Below are 21,337 nucleotides of genomic sequence, written 5' to 3'. Positions count from 1 at the left end.
GCATGCAAATGAATGCATATTTAATAAGATGATGCCTCTTGCATATTTAAAAATTTTTAGAAAACTTGTCATACGAAACAATTGTCTCAGTTAAACTTTTTATTCTATTCACCTGTGGTGTCTTGTATTAAGATCTTGAAAAATTATATATTTTTTTATTTTTTTTTTTATATGCCTAGTTAAATGCTAAACGGTGTGTGTGCATGCAATTGCGTACCTGGTTACACCTCGCAAATCTTTGTGCAATAAACTCACATAAATGTTATTTCTGCTCGCTGTTTCTCCTGCAAAGGCGACACAAAGACACTTTAGATGCCTTTAGGGGGAGAAATTGCATCATATATTATTCAATTTGCTTCAGCAGGCCCAAATTTGGTTTCGCAAGAAATGTTTCCTCGCGGATTCCTGATCAGGCTGTGTGTTTGTGTGTCTGCAGGTGGTGTTGAAGATCATTAAGCACTACCAGGAGGAGGGCCAGGGTAGTGAGGTGGTTCAGGGTGTTCTGCTTGGCCTGGTGGTTGAAGACCGTCTGGAGATCACGAACTGCTTCCCCTTCCCCCAGCACACCGAAGATGATGTCGACTTCGATGAAGGTGAGGTGCACGGCAATCTCCAGAGCTCCATTCTCTGGACGGTTAATCATTGATGATTGCACTCGGCACTCTGGGAAGCGGCGAGAGAGGGATTATTTGGATTTCAGGGCGAGAGAACTGTGAGAAGGGGAATTGCTTTTCGCTTGTATTTTTTTTATCGTGTAATCACGATCCTTTTTGATGAATAGAATTTGCATTAAAGTACCTGCTTTGTGTGGGGAGACTATATTTTATGTCGCCACACATCCGAAACAAGCTGCGAGCGCTGTTCCTGAATGAATTAATTGCTGTTTTATACATCATTAAATCAAGACAGTGACTAAATGGTCAACTCTGATCCTCTTAGCAGCATGAAAAACCAAAACTCTTCATATTTGGAAGAAATTACACCAAGCAAGCAGCGCAGCAATGCTAGAGCGCTCCCATTGTAATCACTAAAGCTGTCACTGCAAATTTACAGTTTTAACGCTGCTGTTTGAGTCCCACCAACACTCCCATTGCAATAAATGAAGCTGTCTAAACCATTAAAAAAAACTGGGAGCTCCAAAGGTTATTTGGGGTCCTGTAGTATAATATATTTGTTTATAAGTGTATTTCAAAAATAAATAACAAAGGTGGACTAACAGTATTTTATTAAAATAAAGTTGTAAAATGTATTAAATATCAAAATAAATGTTTTACAATAAGTTATTAAACAATTATAAAATATATTAATATTTAGTGATTTTTTTTTTAATTTATTTTTTTAACAGGTTTCTTTTAAATGTTTTGGTAGTTTTTTTTGTATTTTAATAAAAATAGTTTTATTTTGCTTTTTCAAGAGTGTTCAGCAATCATGAGATTAATCAGTTATTCTGTTGACAGTCTTCGATTTTAACAATAAATGCATAGAGAAGAGATGTTCCGTCAGATATTTTAGTAATTTGCTTTGGCTGTGTAAGAACATAAAACCCAATCATTTAATTTTGTAGTAATTTGGGATTTTTAAGAAGGGGGTCTCTTGCAAAGGGAGTCCTATTTTAGACGTCCTTGGTATGAAAATGTTTGAAAACCCCTGGTCAACACAATTTACATTTGTCATGTTTTGTTGCATTGCATGTTGGTTTGTTACATGTATGCTACTTTGTATTTGGCACAACATATTGAGAATCCAAAATAATTCCAATAATTTTCTATAATTGCATCATTTGTGCATGATGTATGTGGGGATCAGACTGCTTGGTGGTCATTTTTGCATACTGGCTCATGTAAACACCTCTGCATTTAAACAGTTTATTAATTCACTCAATTGTCTTGATTATTTTAATTGATTGTGCATCTCTACCCTTACATTTGATTTCCGTGTCATACACTAAGGGAGGATTATACCGCAGTTATTTCCAGCTCGCCTTGCGCTTCTTGCCGTTTTCACTCTCCAGCTGTGGCATTGCGTCGTTCTCTCCATGGCAGGAAGTGTTTATTAGTTTTCTGCACTGGCCTGGTCCAGCGGTGGTTGTAATTATCTCCTGGACCTTTATCAGCCTGGCGTCAGGCGTCGTGAAGAGGTCAGCCCCCATCCTTGGCACTTTGAGTGAGTGAATGACCTTGCCGTTAGAGGCTGCTTGTTAGCGGCATTGAACCGTTTGGCTGGGCTGAGCGCTAACAAGCTGCAAGTCCAGATGCAGCAGGACCAGAGACCAAACCGGTGATGGTGTCCAAGGACGGCTGCTCAGAGACTCTGCTTTATCTCTGCTGCCAGCGTAAGAAATATCGCTCCCTAATATGCTGCCGTGGCTTGAATCAATACAGCAATGCCTGTTATGTGGATACAGAGATACACTTGCTGTGATAAGAGCAGGCCAGAACTCAGGTACTGTACATCTGCTCATGTATTTACCACAGGGATGCGCTCTGTTATTTCAAAGCAGCCGATAGATCAAGAGGCTGGTCTCTTGCTGTACATGAAAGTAGATTAGTAATTCTAGTTTTTGCCACCAGTGAAATTTCTGTTCTCCAATACTAATTTTGATGCTGCAATAAATTATGCTAGTTGAACCCACTCATTTAACAAATGAAATGTCACAACTACAGAGGGATTTAACAGAATAAATGAATTAAATGAACATTGAACTGATTAAATCTGTAAGGGAATGTTGCAATTAAGCACAATGAAATGTAAGCATAAATACATGTCCTATTTATTTATTCATACTTTCCCTTTTGCTTTTATTTATTGATTTAATTCATGATATATTGATTTGCTTTTCATTTTAAGGGGTATTTCAGGTGTTTTTTGCATCCATCAGGTGTTTCACACCTTATTTATGCTTGCTTTTCATTCTACTTTAATGTTATTTCAGCATTCCATTTTCCACGACTTTGTTAATAATTAATTTTTATTTAGGTTAGTATGATAAATCCTTCCATATTCATAAGGGATTTCCATAAGTTTTTATTCAAGCAAACAGTCAACCAAAAAAAGTCCCAAGAACAAACTAGAAGCGCATCATCGTTTATTATACTTTGCCCTTTAAAAGATCGGAATTGCTTTAGCTTTCAGAATGGGATTTTGACTACATCAGCATAAATTTAGTATTTTGTGGCATAAATTCATTAAAGTAACTTGCAATTATCATTAGTTTTGATTACTTAATGGCAATCTATACACAGTCAGACATGCTCTTTTTGCAGCTGTGATGCCTAATTACCAGATTAAACTCTGGCCAAGTTTTTTTGTGCTGATTGCTTGTTTAGAGCACCTTTTATAGCGTTACTGATTGATTGGCAGGTTTATGGTTGGTACATAAGACCAATTAAAACCCACTTTAAAGAATGTTTATAAATAGGACTAGTTTTTTTTCTAAATTCATATTTTGTATTAATATGTTGTCATTTATCAATGCAAAGTCATCACAAAAAGTATTTGCTAATATTGTCCAAAAATAAAGTGTTTTTGCTCAGGTGGCCGAAATGTCCGCACACTAGAGAAGTTTTGCTCGGCAAAAAAAACAAATAGAGGCTACATTGCTAGCAGCTTGCGGTTTAGTCGACTAGCCTCGCACATCCCTAGTTAGAAGAGGCTTGAGTCTCTGGTTTCTTCTATAGATGGTTTGTTGATCTATATTCAGGGCTCGCAAAATCGCTAGCCTGACGTCCCGGGACTATTCTGTTTTCCAGTCGGGCTACCAAAATGTATCACTGCCCTGTCCGACGGGCTACCTTAAAATACAGGGCAGGGAGTTTAAGGCCTTAAAAAGTTTTAAATACGTTAAATGGTATAAGAAAAGTCTTAATTGTAATTTCAAGAGGTCTTACAGTTGGGGGTGGAAAGGCAAGAATCACGATATGGCTGGAAACTTGAAAAGGCTATTATGTCATTGAATAAATATGAGCGCTGCACGTTTTAAAGTCAAAACAAGGCACGGATGTCTTTGTGAATATATCTCTGAAGGGAACCGACTGTCCTCCGAAACGTATCGTTGGCATTTTCATTGAATCTTGCCTATAAAATGCCTGATGAAGCAGCGTTTATGAGCGCGGTGCTGCTTTATTTCAGCGGCCGCTCTTATAAGCGCCACCTCACGGCAGAGAATGAATTTGCATTTCCAAAAAGCCTATCTTTTATTTTTTTTTATTGAATGCATGAAAAAAAAAACTAACAATAGTCATCGTCAAATCACAACAACAGTCCAGGGTCAAAAAGCCTCTCTTATGTTTAAATCGACCCATGTTTTTACGCAGCAAACACAAGAGTTGTAAATGTGAAAGAAGGTAATGTCCCACATGAGAAAATACTATAGTAATTTATAGTAGTGTTTTTGAACCATACTATAGTAAAGTATTTAATTTGTTGTGGTAATTCTATAAATGCTGTGGTAATATAACTATAGTAATATAAACAAATTACTTTACCCAATACTGTACTGAGTTTTCTACAACTACAGGGTATACTACAATACACTAGTATTCTTTAGTTTTTACTACAGTAAACTGTAAAGTATACAGTTAATATGTTCACTATATTTAATACTACAGTATGCTCTACCATTCATTAAAGTGTTGTAAATACAGTATAATACACTTTACTATAGCACGGTTCAAAAACACAATAGTATTTATTATAAATTACTATAGTATTTTTTTTAATGTGTGGTGCCTTCTAAAAATCCAAAAAATTTAGACCGTAATATTTGTTTTAAATTAATATAATTCATATGTTTGACTTATCACTTTTCATAAAAATGATTTAAAGGCTGAAATACCTTTTTATAAGATTTGTTTTTGGGAAATGCTTTATCTGAATTGTAAATCATGTCATTTTAAGGCTTAATGTTACCACAGATATTGTCCAACCCCACTCATACGGTGTTCATTTTACTTGTGCAGCTCAGTCATAAATTGCTTTAAATTGATTTAAAAAAAAATTGCAGATACCCTGTAAATAGTGAAATAAAACTCTTTCCTTTTATTCATTGATGTGTATTGAAAATGTTTTTGATTGACACTTATGCTCTTTTTTTAAGTAAAGTCAGTAAAGTCGTGACGTATTGTCAAGTATGGTGACCCATACTCGAAATTGGTGCTCTGCGTTTAACCCATCCAAGTGCACATACACAGCAGTGAGTAGTGAACAAATGCACACACACACACCGTGAACACACACCCGGAGCAGTGGGCAGCCATGCTGCGGCGCCCGGGGAGCAGTTGGGGGTTCGGTGCCTTGCTCAAGGGCACCTCAGTCGTGGTATTGAGGGTGGAGAGAGCGCTGGACATTCACTCCCCCCACCTACAATCCCTGCCGGCCCGAGACACAAACCTGCAACCTTTGGATTACGAGTCTGACTCTCTAACCATTAGGCCACGACTTCCCCTTCCCCTTTTAGTTGGGCTAGTTAAATTTTCGGGCTACCAAAATCTGAAGAGTACCTGCCCGAAGGACTACCAGGGATTTAGAAATTTTGTGAGCCCTGATATTGATAGTTTTGGACCCTCATTCTTCCGATCTGACATGTTTTTGTAGTTTCTCATTACGTTATCGGTCAACTGCTGACTGCATGCAGGGATTTGAAAGCAGCTGTCTGTCATTCAGTTGAGTTGGTGCTTTGTTGTAAGGATATTGTAGAAAAACTAGTGTCATTGCATTTTATTGTTGTCTTAATTTTATATAGGCTAGACTTAATCCCAAAGTACAGGTACTGTTGACATTCCTACATGAAAGAAAAATGCTGCCTGCGTGGTTATGTAGTTTGGCTCAACGTGAGCTGCCTGGTAAGTCCTGTCTCATAGACCACACTTGTGGCTCATCAGTCATTCCATCCTATCAAGCACACGGTGTGTTTTTCCTGTCTGTCCGTGCATGATGAGTAATGGGATGTGGATAAGTGGAGCTTAAATTGCAGCAGATTGCCCGTCTATAGGACGCCGAAGGAAAGCTTCTTACGTCTGCTCCTGATATTCTGTTAGGTATTCCCTAAAGTTTTTAACAGGTGACATTATTGGGTTTCTCTTTTATTGCGGTCCTTTTAAAAATGTAAGATAAGGTGGCGTTCAGGACTAAAAGATGGGATAAGGAATTTTTGGCAATGTTTAGGCCACTTTATGCTTTTTTTTGTGGGAACTATTACATAAGAGAAACTATTATATAGCCTTAGTGTAGCATTAAATGTAATTTTATATTTGAAATATTTTTAAATGTAAATTTGAAACCTATTCATATTCTGCGTTTCACGTCTAGCAAATCTAAAGCTTTCTACTATGTCTGGCATTGAATCCTATGATTATTGTGGGCTCTGACAGATTTCTAGTGATGTTCTTCATTCGTAAGCAACTTTGGATAAATTAATAAAAATGTGAATGAGGAAATGAGCATTTTCTGCAGGTTTACACTAGAGATCGACCGATATATCGATTTACCGATATTTTTTCCGATATTTAAGCATTTTTCCATAATCGAATATCGGTTTTGTAATATCGGATTCCCCGATAAACACCGCCATCTTGTGGACGTTTTCAGAATTGCGCGCAGGATTGCAATTGCAGCGCATCTGAGGGGAGACGAGACAGCAACGGCGTCCAGGTACTTGATGTGCTGTAGTTAGTAAACTATTTAATATTACAGGCATTAATGCACAAATTAGATGTATTACATAAATGCCTGATATATAGTTTAAATGCAACTTGGCTCTAAGAAATATGATAAATAAGATACTCTGTCAAGCCCTGTCCCTATAAAGATAGGCTATAACTTTGCCTGAAATAACACAGCCATGAATTAGCACATGGTGGAAATAAAAGCGCTGAATTTAATTCTCTCTGTGGTCTATTAGTCTCGTGAAGTCGGAGTCATGTAGATAATCCGTCAAGTCCTCTCCCAATAAAGACGTAACTTTGCATGAATTAAATAATACAGCCATGAATGATTGCATGTTGGAAATAAAAGCGCTGAATGTAATTCTCTCTCTGTTGTCTATATGCTCATCATTAGTCTCGTGAAGCCGCTTTCATATTGCAGTTCGCTCAGCGGTTGATGCTCAAGAAATACTCAGCACGGCCACCGCATGTAACTTTTAACAAGATTCACTTTTTTGAAGCACCCTAAATTGTATTAACACTTACTATATAACCATTATTTCGTTTATAAACATCTAAATTAATACAACTCTATGGAAATTAATTATTTATTATCTCCGCGATCGATCGCAGTTTGAGTAGCCTATAGTTCTGTGTAAAGGCACAGATAAACCGCTCTGTCAGCAGCATAATTTAGAGCATGCCAGTTGAGAAATGCAATAAAATACAATGCTTGTTATATTCCAATATTCCAGAGAATATTATTCCGTGAATTAACATTATCCAGTGAATTATTCTTCACTCTTTATCCTATTAAACAGCTTATAAACCTACTAAAACTGTAGTTAAAAATGAAGTTGATATGACTCCTTTCCTTTATTTTCTCCATTTGAAAACATTAGACTTTCTATGTTCATTTTGCTTACTGCTAATATTAGTGTTGCTGCTAAAGCTTTTTATAAATAAAATGTTTTTTATTGTTGTAATACGAAGATTACATTTAACATGACAGGGCTCTAGACTGCGACCAAAATGGTAATTGTTTGCGAGTTAAAATTTGACGTGGTCGCATTTGTACGAGTGCCAGGTCTGCGCTGCTCCAAAGCGTCTGCTTCATACAGCGCGCGCTGCCAGCCGCAGCACATTATAGCAGGAGTCAGATTCCACTGATCACGTGAAGAGAGGTGCTCTCAGCGCGAGCGCTTAGTGGGTAGAGCCTGGTTTATACTCGCCGCGTCAGCACGAGCGTGAAGGTGCGCGTCGCGGATGGAGCGCAACGGATGGATTTGTTTTCAAACTAAAGTAAAACCAGAGAAGGTGAACATGCTGGTATTCTTGTAGAAAAAACATGCAAGTCCTGTCAGCGACAGCCAGTTTAGTTTTACTTTTCTTTTTGTTTTCGTTTTGAGAAGCTTGTTATCTTTGCTGTTTACCTCAGGTTATGCTATGGAGGCTTTCCTTAATTAAAAAAATATATATATTAATATTTATTTGCTTCCTCAGAGTTTGCTAAACATTCTGTAATATACTAGGTATATAGTACAGCATGTGGTGTGTCCTATGCCATGCCTCCTCTTATTCGTTTTTGTTGATAAATGTTATGTAAGAGTTTGTCATTGTCAACGTACTGTTTTATTGTTGTTGCGCTTTTTAATTAAGAATAACAATGAATCCATCTTTTGTTTTAGTCTTAAAAAGTTAAAGGTGTATAGATATAAGCAAAACAGACAATGATCTTTTCTTGTAAAATGTGACACCAAGATCGCAAATTTGAAAGTAAAAAGCGCACGAAAAAAGGAATTCCTGTTCACAAAATTTAAATCACAAATAATACAGATGAAAAAGAACGAGTTGAATGTTGAAAACTTTCGTTACCATATAACTATAAACTATGATAAAAGTTCATCAGCATGCATTGATTAATCAAATGTTGTTGCAAAAGTGAGATCAGCGGGAAGAATGAGTCTAGAGCCCTGCATGAAAGACTGCTAATTCTCAAAACATTTTTTGTTAAGATGACTGAAAGGAGGTAAAACCAAAGTGAAGTATGGACTTACTTCACGCAGTCATTTATTTACTTTATAACAGTAAATAAATATCGGTTCTGCATATCGGTTATCGGGCACATAGACATGCAAATAATTGGTATCGGTATCGGTTATAAAAAATCAATATCGGTCGATCACTAGTTTACACGTCATGGTGTTGACACTATTTGTCAACCTCAACCATTCACTCCTATTACCCAAGTTATTGTAAGTGAAAGTTATCACTTTCAATTATCTTCTGTAATTTATAAAATAAAGTACAATCAAACATTTTGTCCCAAACTAGGTAAACCCTACTGAGTGACCATATCATTCAGGATGAATTTGAATTAATTTTGACATTTACGTAATCGCTAGACAATTACAAAAAATGTGTTTTTAACCTCCTGTTGTCTTTGGGTGAGTTTGACCCACACTCGACATTCAAACTGCTTGAAATACTGGTAAAACTACTTATTTCTTCTTGAAATGTTGTGAATAGTTCTTATTTAGGGCCGGAAATGTGCATGCAAAGTTTCAACGCGTTTTAAATGGTGAAATTGACCCCCATTGGTTTCCATACAATTTGAAAGAATCAACAATTTGGAAAAACTACATAAAACCTACATAAAACATTAAACCTACATAAAACATTTCTGAACGAGATGAATCTCTCACTCTCTGCCAGCAGGTGGCGCTTATGAACAGCAATGATATAGTGTTTCCTGGGTTACCACTGTAAACAAAGCAGAGCTGCGCTTATGAACACTATGCATCGTTCCGTGAAAATTCCATCTAAACTTTTCTAAAGTTCCCCTCAGAGATACATTCACACAACTCCTATTCCAATTATATTGCGATTTTGTTTGGCATCTCAACCGTTTTGTATCGATTTTCAACCGGCTCGCAGTTCATCGTTACATCACTAACAAGTAGTCATGACAAGTAAAAAGCATCATTTGTTTTCAAATTTTGTTTGTGCATCTAATTTTGAACAAAAATGAGTCAAATTGACCACTAACACAACAGAAATAACACGCAAATAGATGGGAATTTCCCGCATATTTTATATTTTTAGTCTTACAATCTACAGTAGAGGTTTTCTACTCTTACGTGAATCTTTAGTGTTTTTCATAATGTTGATTTGCGTTAATAAACCAATGTACACAAAATAACACAAAATTGTACCCAGTTTTTTAGCACTCCACGATAGTCCCAAATTTTGATTACGGGCTTTCAAACCTCTGAATGTATGAGTCTAGGATTTTATGCCCTGTTTTGTACCCTGTTCGTGAGCGTTCGGAGGTGGGCTGGCGTTCGCCTGGCGGTCTGGCAGGCTGACGTGGAAACAGTCAGAGAGCAGATTGATTACGGTGGAGCTCATCCCAGCACCAGCGTGAGCGCTGGGAAGAATAGATGCAGTGCGCTTGATTATTGGTTGAATATCTGCACACATCGCTGAAAGCAGTGACCCTGAACTTGATTCAAGTTTCCGGGGATCTTCTGACATCTGCTGATTCATTGAGCTCATGCGAAGGGAGGTGAGAGATGACAGAGGGACGTCACGACACGGGAGCTGGGCGAGACGTGGACGCTACAGGCTGAAAGCTTCAGGTGTGTGGTGGTTATCGATTAAGCAGACCCTACAGGGACAAGCACTGCCAGCCATGTGCACTGCTCCAAAGATTAGACCCACAATGTGGCCCTTAGATAAGCTTATCTAGCCCACCGCACCCCTCCGCATTGAATCTAACAAACTTTTTATTTGGCCTGTGCTGTTCACATGTACGGCAGGTCAGGACAGGTGTTTTCACCCCTTTGTAATGAACTTGAGCAACTACAATCCGTTGACGTGTGTTGTCAGGTCAGCTGAACTTATGATGTTAAATTACTTGCTTGAAGTACCTCCTGAGATTTCATTCATATATATATATATATATATATATATATATATGAGTAGTTTTCTGCCAAGTTAATGGTATGTGTAAGGAATAATTGACGATGGAATGTTGAATTATTTATTTATGCACACTCCAAGGTGGTAATGCAGCCGTGGCATTGAAATGTTTTAAGTGGCATTAATTTTCAATAATTTAGAATTCCTGAGTCATTTTTTTTTATTTTTACTGCAGTTACCATATTTTTTGTGACTTTTCTTAATGCTCTTTCTTAGATCTTTCTTAGAAACAGCTCAACTTGTCATTTCTAGCTTGAAAAAAATTAATAGTTGCTATTTGAAAAGCATAACTTATTTGGTAGTACTATTTAATTTGTTCCGAGTGTTTTTTAGTATTACTTGTATAGTAATATAGTTAATTGTTGTAGTAACTTTGTTTTTATTAGTTTTTTTTTTTTTTACTTTGCTTTGTTTTTCATTTAATTTAAATTTATTTTTTTTCAGTGTTAGTTGCATTGAATAAGTTCAAGTAATATTTTATTTTAGATCAACTTTATATAAATGAATGAAAATTTGCTGTTTGGCAATTACATATACATTTGGTTGTAAATTTAAGTGGCGTTCCCAGTTTTTCATATCGTGTCACATTAAGTCAAATCTGACTTTTAAAAAAACCCCCACATTTTTCAAATTGAATTGAATTTTGCTTTGGCACTTCAACCATGATCTGACAAAACTCCTGCAGTTTCACTGTAAACCCCTAGAGGCTTCATGAACCACCTGCCGGGAAACCTTGAGAACTATCAGACACCTGAATCTCTGGACTCTAATGCACACCTTAAGGGTAAGTTAATCAGTGAGGAATCACGATCCGTTTCCCGTTTGGTTTCTCAGGGGACGTGGCCCGCCATCATGACCCTGGCAACGTTCCCATCTTCTACTTAAATGGCCTGATTTATTAATGGTCCCTGATGCCACCACTGAATGTGTCTTGTCCAGGGTTTTAGTAGATTGCTCTGCACCTCTCTCAAGGCATAATTAATCACAAGTGCAGGAAGATCAGCCACGGTGACTAGCACGTATCTTCCGGGAATCACGCCACTGTGACTCCAGAGTCGGATGAAGGGAAGCATTTAAAGGTATGAAGTCACATCCCAGGGTGCCACTGATGTCTATATTTTCTATCAATCTTAGGTCCCTCTGCATATAAAGCAAACCTGTCTTGTAAGAATGGGGTTTTTTGTTATTTTTTGGCCTGGAAGAATCATGAAAATTTCTATGAATTTTCTAGTTTTGCTCAGATCTAACTCCAGAAACTGTTTTATGCAAGGATAGACTCTCTTTCCTTAGGAAGTATAAATGCAGTAACATTTGACTTAAAATCCCTAAGAACTGGTCAATAATACCTAAAGTTGAATAATAGCTAAAATTGGACTGGAATCCAGATGCATTTCAATAGTTGCTTCAATTGGATCATTGCAGACTGAAAGATTGATTGTCAATAGTGGTTGAAAAAAGTGGTGGAAGGCAGTGTATTTTCCAAATCGGCATTACAGCTGAACAGCAGCAGAGCTCTTGAAGTTGCACTTTGCCAGCACGTCAACAGAATTAAGCGCCATCTGTCAGATTATGAAAGGCTGTGACCTGACATGTCACAATCGTATCACATTGGATAATTAATCTACAAACTAGATTTGCATTTCCAGAAGGAAATGGCTGCGCTTGTATGGCAGCAGAAGAACTGTTAATGTTTAGGAAAGTTTGGATTTTAGGCTTTAGTTTTGGCTAACAAAGTTATGCTCAATATGTCATGTATTATGTCAATTAGGGATGCACAATATTATCGGACCAATATCGGAATCAGCCGATAATGGCTTTAAATGTAAATATCGACATCGGCCCGATATGAAAAATGATGCTGATATGTCTTGCCGATAAGAGGTATACATTAAAGGGTCATGAAACCCCAGACTACTTTTTCTGAGATTTTAGCAGGGGTGTTTGTGTTGCACATCATAGAGGTGCAACAGCGTGTTCATATATGTTTTCGATACAGAGTGCAAATGGCTGTGCATTTATTTGTGTGTTTAACTCGATGGGAGCGAAATGAAACTGTCTGAACCCAAAGCTGCATGTGCTGTCTGTCTCCCCTCTCCCCCCTCCGCTCCGCAACACGCCCACTTTTTTAGCGTTTTTTTAAAACTGTGGTGAGAACTAACCAGTGCTGAAACAGGGGGTTTCATGACCCTTTAACTCACATGTGCTCAGGGTGTGCTAGTGATTAGATCATGTCAGCAGTGTGGCTTATTCTTGAAGCAAAGTGTTGCCTGAATGATGATTAGATTCACTGTTTTGGATTGCTGCATTTAATCTGAGAGACTTGGTGTTGTTTCCAAACAAAAGGAAATATATCGGCTAGCTGCCAAAATATCGGCAAAAATCAAATATCGTGCATCCTTAATGTCAACGGTGTTTGAGAATTAACACAAAATTGATGCATCTTTGCAGTGTAAAGGTCAAGTATTTAAATAGACCAATTGTAATTCAATATTCAGTAGGAATTCTGTATTCAAATATTTTGACGCCGTCATTACTGTCAGTTACATTTTGAATTTAAAACCATTTTTAAATTTGTATTGTTAAATTGTAATTTTGTTTGTATTCAATTTGAAATTTTCGTTTAAGCAGTTCAATTTTTCCGGTATGTTAACATTATTTTACATCAGAAATCTCTGTAGGAATGTAAGATTGTGTAGTTTTATTGTAATTTTCAAAGAAGCCTGTGTGTATCTTTGACCTTGCATCGGAAATGACCATTGTTCATTTAATTTTATTTGCATTAAATGTAATTAACAAACATTAAGTAACCATGCATATTAAATGGATGTTGTAAAAATTAAACTTGTAAGCCAGTTCGACCATCATCCAGTTCATTGCAGTTTGGCTAAATCCAGTCAACTGTTATCTTACTTTGCTTTTCTTTTGTCAAAGCTGCTCAATTGCCCCCTAATGACATCATGACCTCTAAAACCTTTTTAAACAACTTTATTTCTGTTCAGAGCATGCTTTAGTATGCTACTAAACATATTGTATTTTGTATAAGCTTATTGTAAACTTCAACCAAAATGTTCACAGACATTACCGCAGTTTCTTGGAGTAAAGATGCCAAACACAAAACTAATAATAATATTAGAATGTAAAACAATGATGGTAGCTGTTATAATGGCTGTTGGCTAATGCTTGTTATAATCTGCTTCTCCGGAGGGCCATATTTCATCCAGCAGGCAGCCATAAGGCACTACTGCGCAAAATACTTAGTGTTTTTCGCCTCCCTAGAGGGTTCCCGCTTAATTGACTACTTGAAATATGACGTTCATGTTGAACCACGTGGTTCATTATTGCGATGGTCCTGATACAGTCCTTCTGCAGATGTGTAAAGAGGCCCTTGTTTTGCCTGCATCAAACAATGAGGGACGAGCAAATCCCTTTCCGTCCTAGCATGCCAGAGCGCTCGTCCTTGTTGTTCTGATGTTATGCCAATGTAAGTCGCATTGAATCTTCTTGCAGCGGCACTTGAAATCCTACAGGTAATTAGAGGCTCGCCAGCCGAGCCTTCTGCAGAACAAGTGTGAAATATGAAATCATGTGCCATTTGCAGATGTGCACCAGGACGGCGTTCAGAGGGAGCGAGTGCATGCGTTTCCTTCTGTTCTTCTTTCTCAGCCAGCGGGAGGGATGGGGATTGTGTGAAATGCAGAGGGAGTTTCGTGGTGACACACGCCGGCACACGTGTTTTCTCGCTGTCTTATTGACAGATGCATGTGTGACTGGAAGCAAACAACATATCGAGCTCCCACGTCTCGTCCGGCGTCGGCGAGGCAAGCTAGCTAATTTTCTTCTCACAAGCAGCTGCATAATAGGATCTGAGGCTCGCTTTGTTCAGTGTTCCACCGGGCATCGCAGATTAGCTGCAATTAATCTTAGTTAAGAGAGCCCTGTGTGTGCCTGACACCCTTCTACGCCGGGAGGGATGCAGCGCTGCCACCGCTGCAGAAAAGCAGAGGGGAAAATAAACATCAGGCTGCTTTATACGAGTCAATATCTTGTGCTCTAATGGGACGAGGGTCGACCAAAGCAACCGTTCATTTGACAAATACATCCCATCATTCAAGCTGTTGTGTTTCGCCCCTCCTTTTACTTTTTTCTTTGCACCACGCACCTCGCCGGCCCCACGGGATTCTTCTCACAGACCGTCTGTGGGCTAGGGCACCAGCACCGGCTCGCTCTCTTTCTGAGATTTCCCATGCCTTCTAGTTGGCGTCTCATGAAGAATGTGCTTTTATTATCTTCCCATCGACTGTGGAATCCACAATTAGCTTGACATGCAGCATCTGCTGGGGAGCTTGGTTGGGGTGGATGCCATTTTTCTTTGGTCTTAGTTAAGATGTACAAAACTACTTTTTGAAGTCAACTCATTGGTCTTTAGGCTGGTTGCGGGTTCATGTCTTGGTAAAACACATTGTAGATTTGGGGGACTTGGACTGTAATTATGAATGAACTTGGATTCTAACTCGAGTGGGCTTGTAATCAATTTTGAGTACGGATGAATCTGTGTAATGTGTAACAGGAAAGATAAAAAGCCATCAACATCATAAAATTAAGCTAAAAAGACAATAATAAATTCCACTCCATAATTCCACTCCAGTTGGTTAAGGACTAGGATTCAACTAGGTGGACTCGGACCCAACGCTACATTAATGTGCAAAATGGCTAGATGGAACAAAACAGAAAGGAACCAAATGTCTTGAGGCTCTTGTTTATATAAAAGCTTTACTAATACTTTGACTTAAAAATGCTGGTGGTGGGTCATGAAAAACCTTAGTTATGAGGCAGCCAGGGTTGTTGAGCCATTGCACCATGCCAAATTAAACTTAAAAATTACTTTTAAATTTGGAATTTGTATTGAGTTTATTTGAATGCTGTTTTGTCTTTGAATGTAATAAGGTGGAATTAAAACAAATTTTAAAGACCTTAACAGAGTGGTAACACTGAAACAAGCATTTTCCGTAAAGCTGCTTTGAAATAATATCTTGTGAAAAGTGTCATACAAATAAAATTAAATTGAAAAAGCAATGTTCGGCTTTGAATGTTTTGAAAAACATTTAAAAGGTCTTAGGATTCAGGCTAGATATTTAAGTTGGAAATGTCATCTGTTGAAATGGTCAGTTATTCGAATTGTAGTTCTGTAAATTCTACTTCCTGTCAATTTCTAACTGAACGTCCTGCTGCCAATTCAATTCATATTCACACTGATGAATTGAGCAGGAGCCAGTTCAATTCGGAGTTGTGCACAACGCAACCAGAGAACAATTCTAGATGAACAGATTTTTTGTTGTCTAAACGGGTGACACCAAAATCTGTCCCTCACAGCCTCATTTTCATTTGCGTTAAATTAAATATGGCGTTTACCCTGACTAATGCCCACAATGCTCTAGAGTGAGGTAATGCTGTTGGCCTGCTGTCTCTGTATTAATTCTCACTGTGGTTTGTGCTTAATGAACCAGGATCCCGTTTTTGTCTGTAATGCAGCTTCATCTGGTTTTGGCAGACCTTGCCGAGTGGAAGCAGTGACACAGTAGATTGCCACGACGGGAGGGATCGTGTTATTTCAAATGGAAGAATGGTGGGTGTCAGAGGGTCCGGTGTTGACCTTTTGTTGGTTGAACGTGCACAGCAGTGGTTTCAAATCATCTGGTTTAATCTTTTTTGGGGGATTAAGCTGGTGCTTCGGATCGTCCATTTTGCAGTAGCATCACGCAGGCCACGCATCCGTATCAAATTAGAGAATTGCAGCTTTGGAAGGCTGAGACGCGTGCATAATGCAGATCTCTATCCATTTGATTGTCTCCGCTGCGGCCTGAAGGAGCCGTGGCATTGTCTTTCGGTATGGTCGTGGCTTATTCTCAAGGTTCATTGGGAGGAAAATGAAGTTGGAATCCAGGATGATTATCCAGGATGAGGTTCTGGTTTTACTTGTCGGGCTGAATATGGTTGTAATTTGTCTAATCGTTAGTGTGGCTCTGGTTATTTGAGGCATGAATCTTCGGCTGTGCAATTTAGATGAAGTGTAGATGAAGCTGTTCATTGTGGTTGTTAGTCTTAGGTGCACCATTTTGAATAGATAGCTTTCATGCCAAACCTTCATACTATACAGTTCCATCTTAAATTATTTATTGTAAAATCTAAGGTTTTATGTATTGCTTCTTTTCCGATTCAAAACTAAACAGTTTCTGAGCAAATTTTTTTTTTCAGAATTTTTTTTTTTTTTTCAGAAATATACTTAAGAATAAAAAAATAGCATTTTAGCTTAATGTAAATTCATTTTATTAAAATAAAAATTGTACTCCATTAGTAGTTTCAACAGTTATTTATTTTTTTTTAATTCCAATCTTATTCAAGTCTTTTTTTTTTCAAGTCACATTCAATTCATATCTTTTCTAAGTCATTCTTTTCAGATTTTGACCAACATTACTGAACCCAAAAAGATGAAATATTATTATATAGTATAATTCTTGCATTTATTCTCCATTAGTGGTGCATTTCAACAGTCTTTTTATTTTAATATTCCAATCTTGTCTTTTTTTTCTTTTTTTTTTACATTTGGTCAATATTATTGAACCTAAACAGGTTATTGCTGTTGGAGTGCCTGCAATCAGCCATCTATGCAAATTCTCCAAGGAATTCAATGTTCAGCTACTTCTGTCTGACATGATCAAGAGCATCTTGCCTCGCTGTGGCTCCTCGGTCGGTTCTTGCACTAAAGCGAATTGGTCGTAAATCAGATGCGTGTCGTGAGTATTTGGAAATGTGTGAGAACACATTACAGATGGACCTGCGGTGCGAAACATGCCCTTGATGTTTGATTTCATATGCTTCTGTTTGGTGTTGCCAGGCTGCTAATGGACGTGCAGAAAAGAGTCGAATGAATTTGCACTGGCATTATACTTGATGTCTTCTAGCCTACGGCTTAGTCTATCAGCCCTGGCCAATAATAAGCAATCCATTTGCAACTCCAAGCCTTGATGAATTACAATGTGTGCCTGAGCAGTACATGACCTGAGAAGTGGTGGATGTGAAACCGTGCAATTCCAGATGCCAGTTATTGCTCTCATGTTTGACGGGCCTGTTTGGCAAACGGAATTCATGGTTGCCCTGACACTAAGAAATCAGACCCCACGAAAGGCAATAAATTATTCTCCAGCCTGACACCAGCTCTTATTACCTGTGTCACTCTACATAGAAGGCCTGTGTTGGCCTAATGGCGGATTTCGTCAGGGGAAGAATTTTCCAGCACAGTCGCTGACAAATCAAATGTCAGTACTCGTCCAGGTAATGACGTCTTTGCCACCCACTCGGCTTGTGTTCCACACTCGAGGCTTGACAGCAGAACCCAATGTATCATGAAATTAATGGTCCTTCCCGTGGTGGCGTAACAGAGTCTAAGTAATTCGGGTTGGGTGGGGTTTGACCCTCAAGTGCCGGGTGCGCACAAAAGCCTTTGAATTATACAGCCACAATGAGAACCTTTAGTCGCCGCAACAATGGGACGCAATGCATTGCAATCCCAGCTTTTGGCGTAAATGAGACTCAGGCTTTCTGTGAAGAACAAGGGAGCGGGTTATCGCCGTGAAATGCCCCTGTTCAAAAGATATTTATGCAAAGGGAGCACCCTTGCTCTGAAGTGTTTTCTGTTTTGTTTTGAAACAGGCGACTTATGCATTTGCATCCCATGTTAGATGGTGGATTTTTGCCACAAAAAAACGTTGAGTGTGCTACTGGAGGTGTAAAAGCCATTGTGTTCATTGTTGCGACATAAAGTCAGTATTTCACGCTTTACCTTTCCTTTGGTGACTATTGTAAAAGTTGCGTAAACATTTCTCTCGTCCGTGCCTCATTTAGTATGGGTATTTTTAAAGGGTTTCATATGAAGAAAGTGTCATTGTGAGGCTTCCATGGGAATGCAAATTGCATCTCAGGCTGAATGTATTGCCTCATACCTATCAGCTTTTACAGCACTGTAGGGATTGTTTACTATGGCAGAGCTGTCTTTCCAGTAGAAGCGGGGCCGTGAGAGTGTTTATTTTGAGGCTTGAAGATTTGAATCGCTTGTTTGGCTTCAATTTAGTTCTTTAAAACGTCGCCCCCTTGTGCATTCGCTTGGAGAAAGCCAACCAAGAGTTTCGGAACAAATTACATCTCAGTGTCTCATTCATATTCAGCGTCGCCTGTCAGGACCTAGCGGTGATGAATTTAGTTGTTAGGCCTGGTGGGCATGCTCGTATTTGCCAAAGCAAACGCTCTCGCTGAATTTATTCTGCGCCCGCAGCTCCGGGACTGATCGCTGGATATGTAGGCTGCCAGTCACCTGCCTTCAGAGGAGTCGAATGGGATGGGCGTGGAATAGCAAAAGGAAAAGTTTTGCCAGTGCGCCGTTCCGCACGATTGGTGGAAGTGCTCTTCTCGGGGGAATATCATCTGCCGCTGAGCCCCGAGAGTGCTGCTTGAAGCATGGAACGAAAATGAAGAATAGTTCTTCCACTTTATTGTGCTTTCATCAAGCTGGCTCTATGGCGTACAAGTGGCTGTGCTTTTAAGGCAAGCTAATGTTTTGCATTATGTTTGGGTTTTGTACATGCTTTGCCGCATGGAGTCGTGTACATCAACTGTTTATGTCTCCGCTCGGAAATATTATGGTTAAGGGGTCTCATCTGATATGGTTCTTAAGCCAACACCAATTTTAGACTTGCGTTTGTCCTTTGTTCACATGCGCACTCTGATTTAGGCATAATCTTCTTGATATTTGATGAGATTTTGTTTGTTTGGTGAAATATTGTCTGTGAAGATGTCTGATTTGCTGTGTCTTGTGGCTGTAGTGATTGTTGGGCGTTATGGCACCAGTCAAAGGGCCACAGGTACACCTGTTGAGTGTTTGTCAGTCCACAAACAGATTCAGTCAGTCCAGCATAATTGTGTGTTTTTGGATTATCTTGTTTTTTTTCCAAAGGCCCTTCCAACTTGAAACTGTAATGTTAGGAAGGCACAAAATATACTCTATGGAAGTCGAGTGAAATACATCTAGCCATATGCAAGCAATGTCTTTTTTATTGTTGTGTTTTGAAAGGTGTCAGAGTTTTTCAAGTGCACGCTGCTTTCTGAACATGGATGTTAGTTTGTAAAGCAGATATACTGTCTATTTAACCAATGTTTGTTTGTAGTTTTATATTTATTCTCTCAATAAATGATTACAAAAACAATAGTGCCCAAAAACACTACTCGCAGGTAAAGGAACAAAATCGATAATATATTGCTTGAATGATTATTCAAGCAATATATATAAAAAAAAGTGGATAATTATTATTAAAAACTGTTTTGATGTGCATCTTAAAAATTAGGCAAAACCCAAAACAACTTATTATTATTATTATTATTATTATTATTTAATTAAATAGTTGCATAATTTATAATAGTAGTTATTATTGTTTTTAAATTAAAGGAAGCAGTAGCAGTCAATCTCTAGTGTAAATAGTCTTGTATGTCCAGTTTTCTCTTTCAGGTCAACTGCTGTAATAGCAGAGCAACCATTTAAAGAAAACATCGCTCAACAAGTTGGCTTGTTTATATCTAGCTGCCAGAGTAACACAATCAGGGTTACTGACCGCGGCCATTGAAGTTAACTCTATTGCTCCCTTGAGTTCTTGAGAGGTTTGTTACCACCACCAAATACAATAGCACACATAATTATGTTCATAAGACTTGCAACATGTCGGCCAAGAATTGCATTTGCAGATCTGTGTTTGAGTAGATTATTGTCAGTCCCATCCTGTGTTTGGAGAAAAACACGGTGCTCCAACAAGTTTAGGCAAGTGGTGCTTTCTTCAAGGCAATTTCCTTTCTTTTGCTTTCATCCAGTGGTGCTTGAATTCCATAAAGTCACAGAGTGGTGACAGCATGTCAGGATCCTGCTCTTCAACAGGAGGCGACCCAACCGTTCCTCATCCCACGGTTCTCTATCCTGCTCCTCCAACTGCCTGGAAAAGCTGGCACAGGCAATTAAACTTTCCCCAGTGCATGGATTTGAAGCGACTTCATCCGAAAGATACCCACTCTCTTTAACGCTTCCACATTTGCTTGTCTCCCAGTAGGGTTTATTTATAAGCAGCTACATCTGAGTCGAGGTGTGGAGTCTGCCTCGTTTGTTCAGACCGATTCATCTGCCTCTCTCCTCTCCTGCAGATGTGACGTTCGCGCTCCTCCAGCTGAAAGTGAGCTGTCCCTGTGTAAATCCTTGTTAAAATTCGCCACTGTCTCCTCTTCACCTGGCATTCTGAAGAGCTGACATCTCTCCCCATGATCTGCTGCCCTTCTTCTCTCATTTCTCCTGTCTGGCTGTGCCAGATCACTCGAGCAAACTTGCAGAGGCTTGCAGTTTTTTACAGACAGTGCACCTAATATTTGTATCGAGACTTATCGGATTAGGATGTAGTGTTCCTAGGAGGTGTGTTGGGGTTTATTAGCGCTGTTTGCTAAGGCAAGCATCTCCATAACTAAAGTTCATCTGCCTGGAAATGTAGTCCGACTGCTGAAAGCATGATTTTGACAACTTTACAGCTTAAGTAACACTTGTTTGGAAGAAAGAATTAATGTAAGTGCTTTAACCTAGATACACGCTTCGTTTCTGCTTTTAACCTCTCCGGAATACCTTGCATTATAAG

At 38.7% G+C, this 21,337-nt stretch overlaps 1 protein-coding gene across 1 annotated transcript in view; it reads left to right on the top strand.

Moving 5' to 3' along the window:
• Positions 1-21,337, top strand: part of LOC306887659 (eukaryotic translation initiation factor 3 subunit H-A) — a 60,347-nt gene that overhangs the window by 15,108 nt on the left and 23,902 nt on the right. Inside the window, exon 2 of the mRNA XM_079445593.1 lies at positions 437-593. Within this exon, the coding sequence (XP_079301719.1) occupies positions 437-593 (157 nt within the window). The remainder of the gene's footprint in view (positions 1-436; positions 594-21,337) is intronic.

Source organism: Barbus barbus (genome assembly GCF_936440315.1).
Source record: "Barbus barbus genome assembly, chromosome: 21".
Classification (NCBI taxonomy): Eukaryota; Metazoa; Chordata; class Actinopteri; order Cypriniformes; family Cyprinidae; genus Barbus; species Barbus barbus.
Note: the sequence above shows the minus strand (reverse complement) of the source record. Positions and strands in the feature narration are given on the sequence as shown.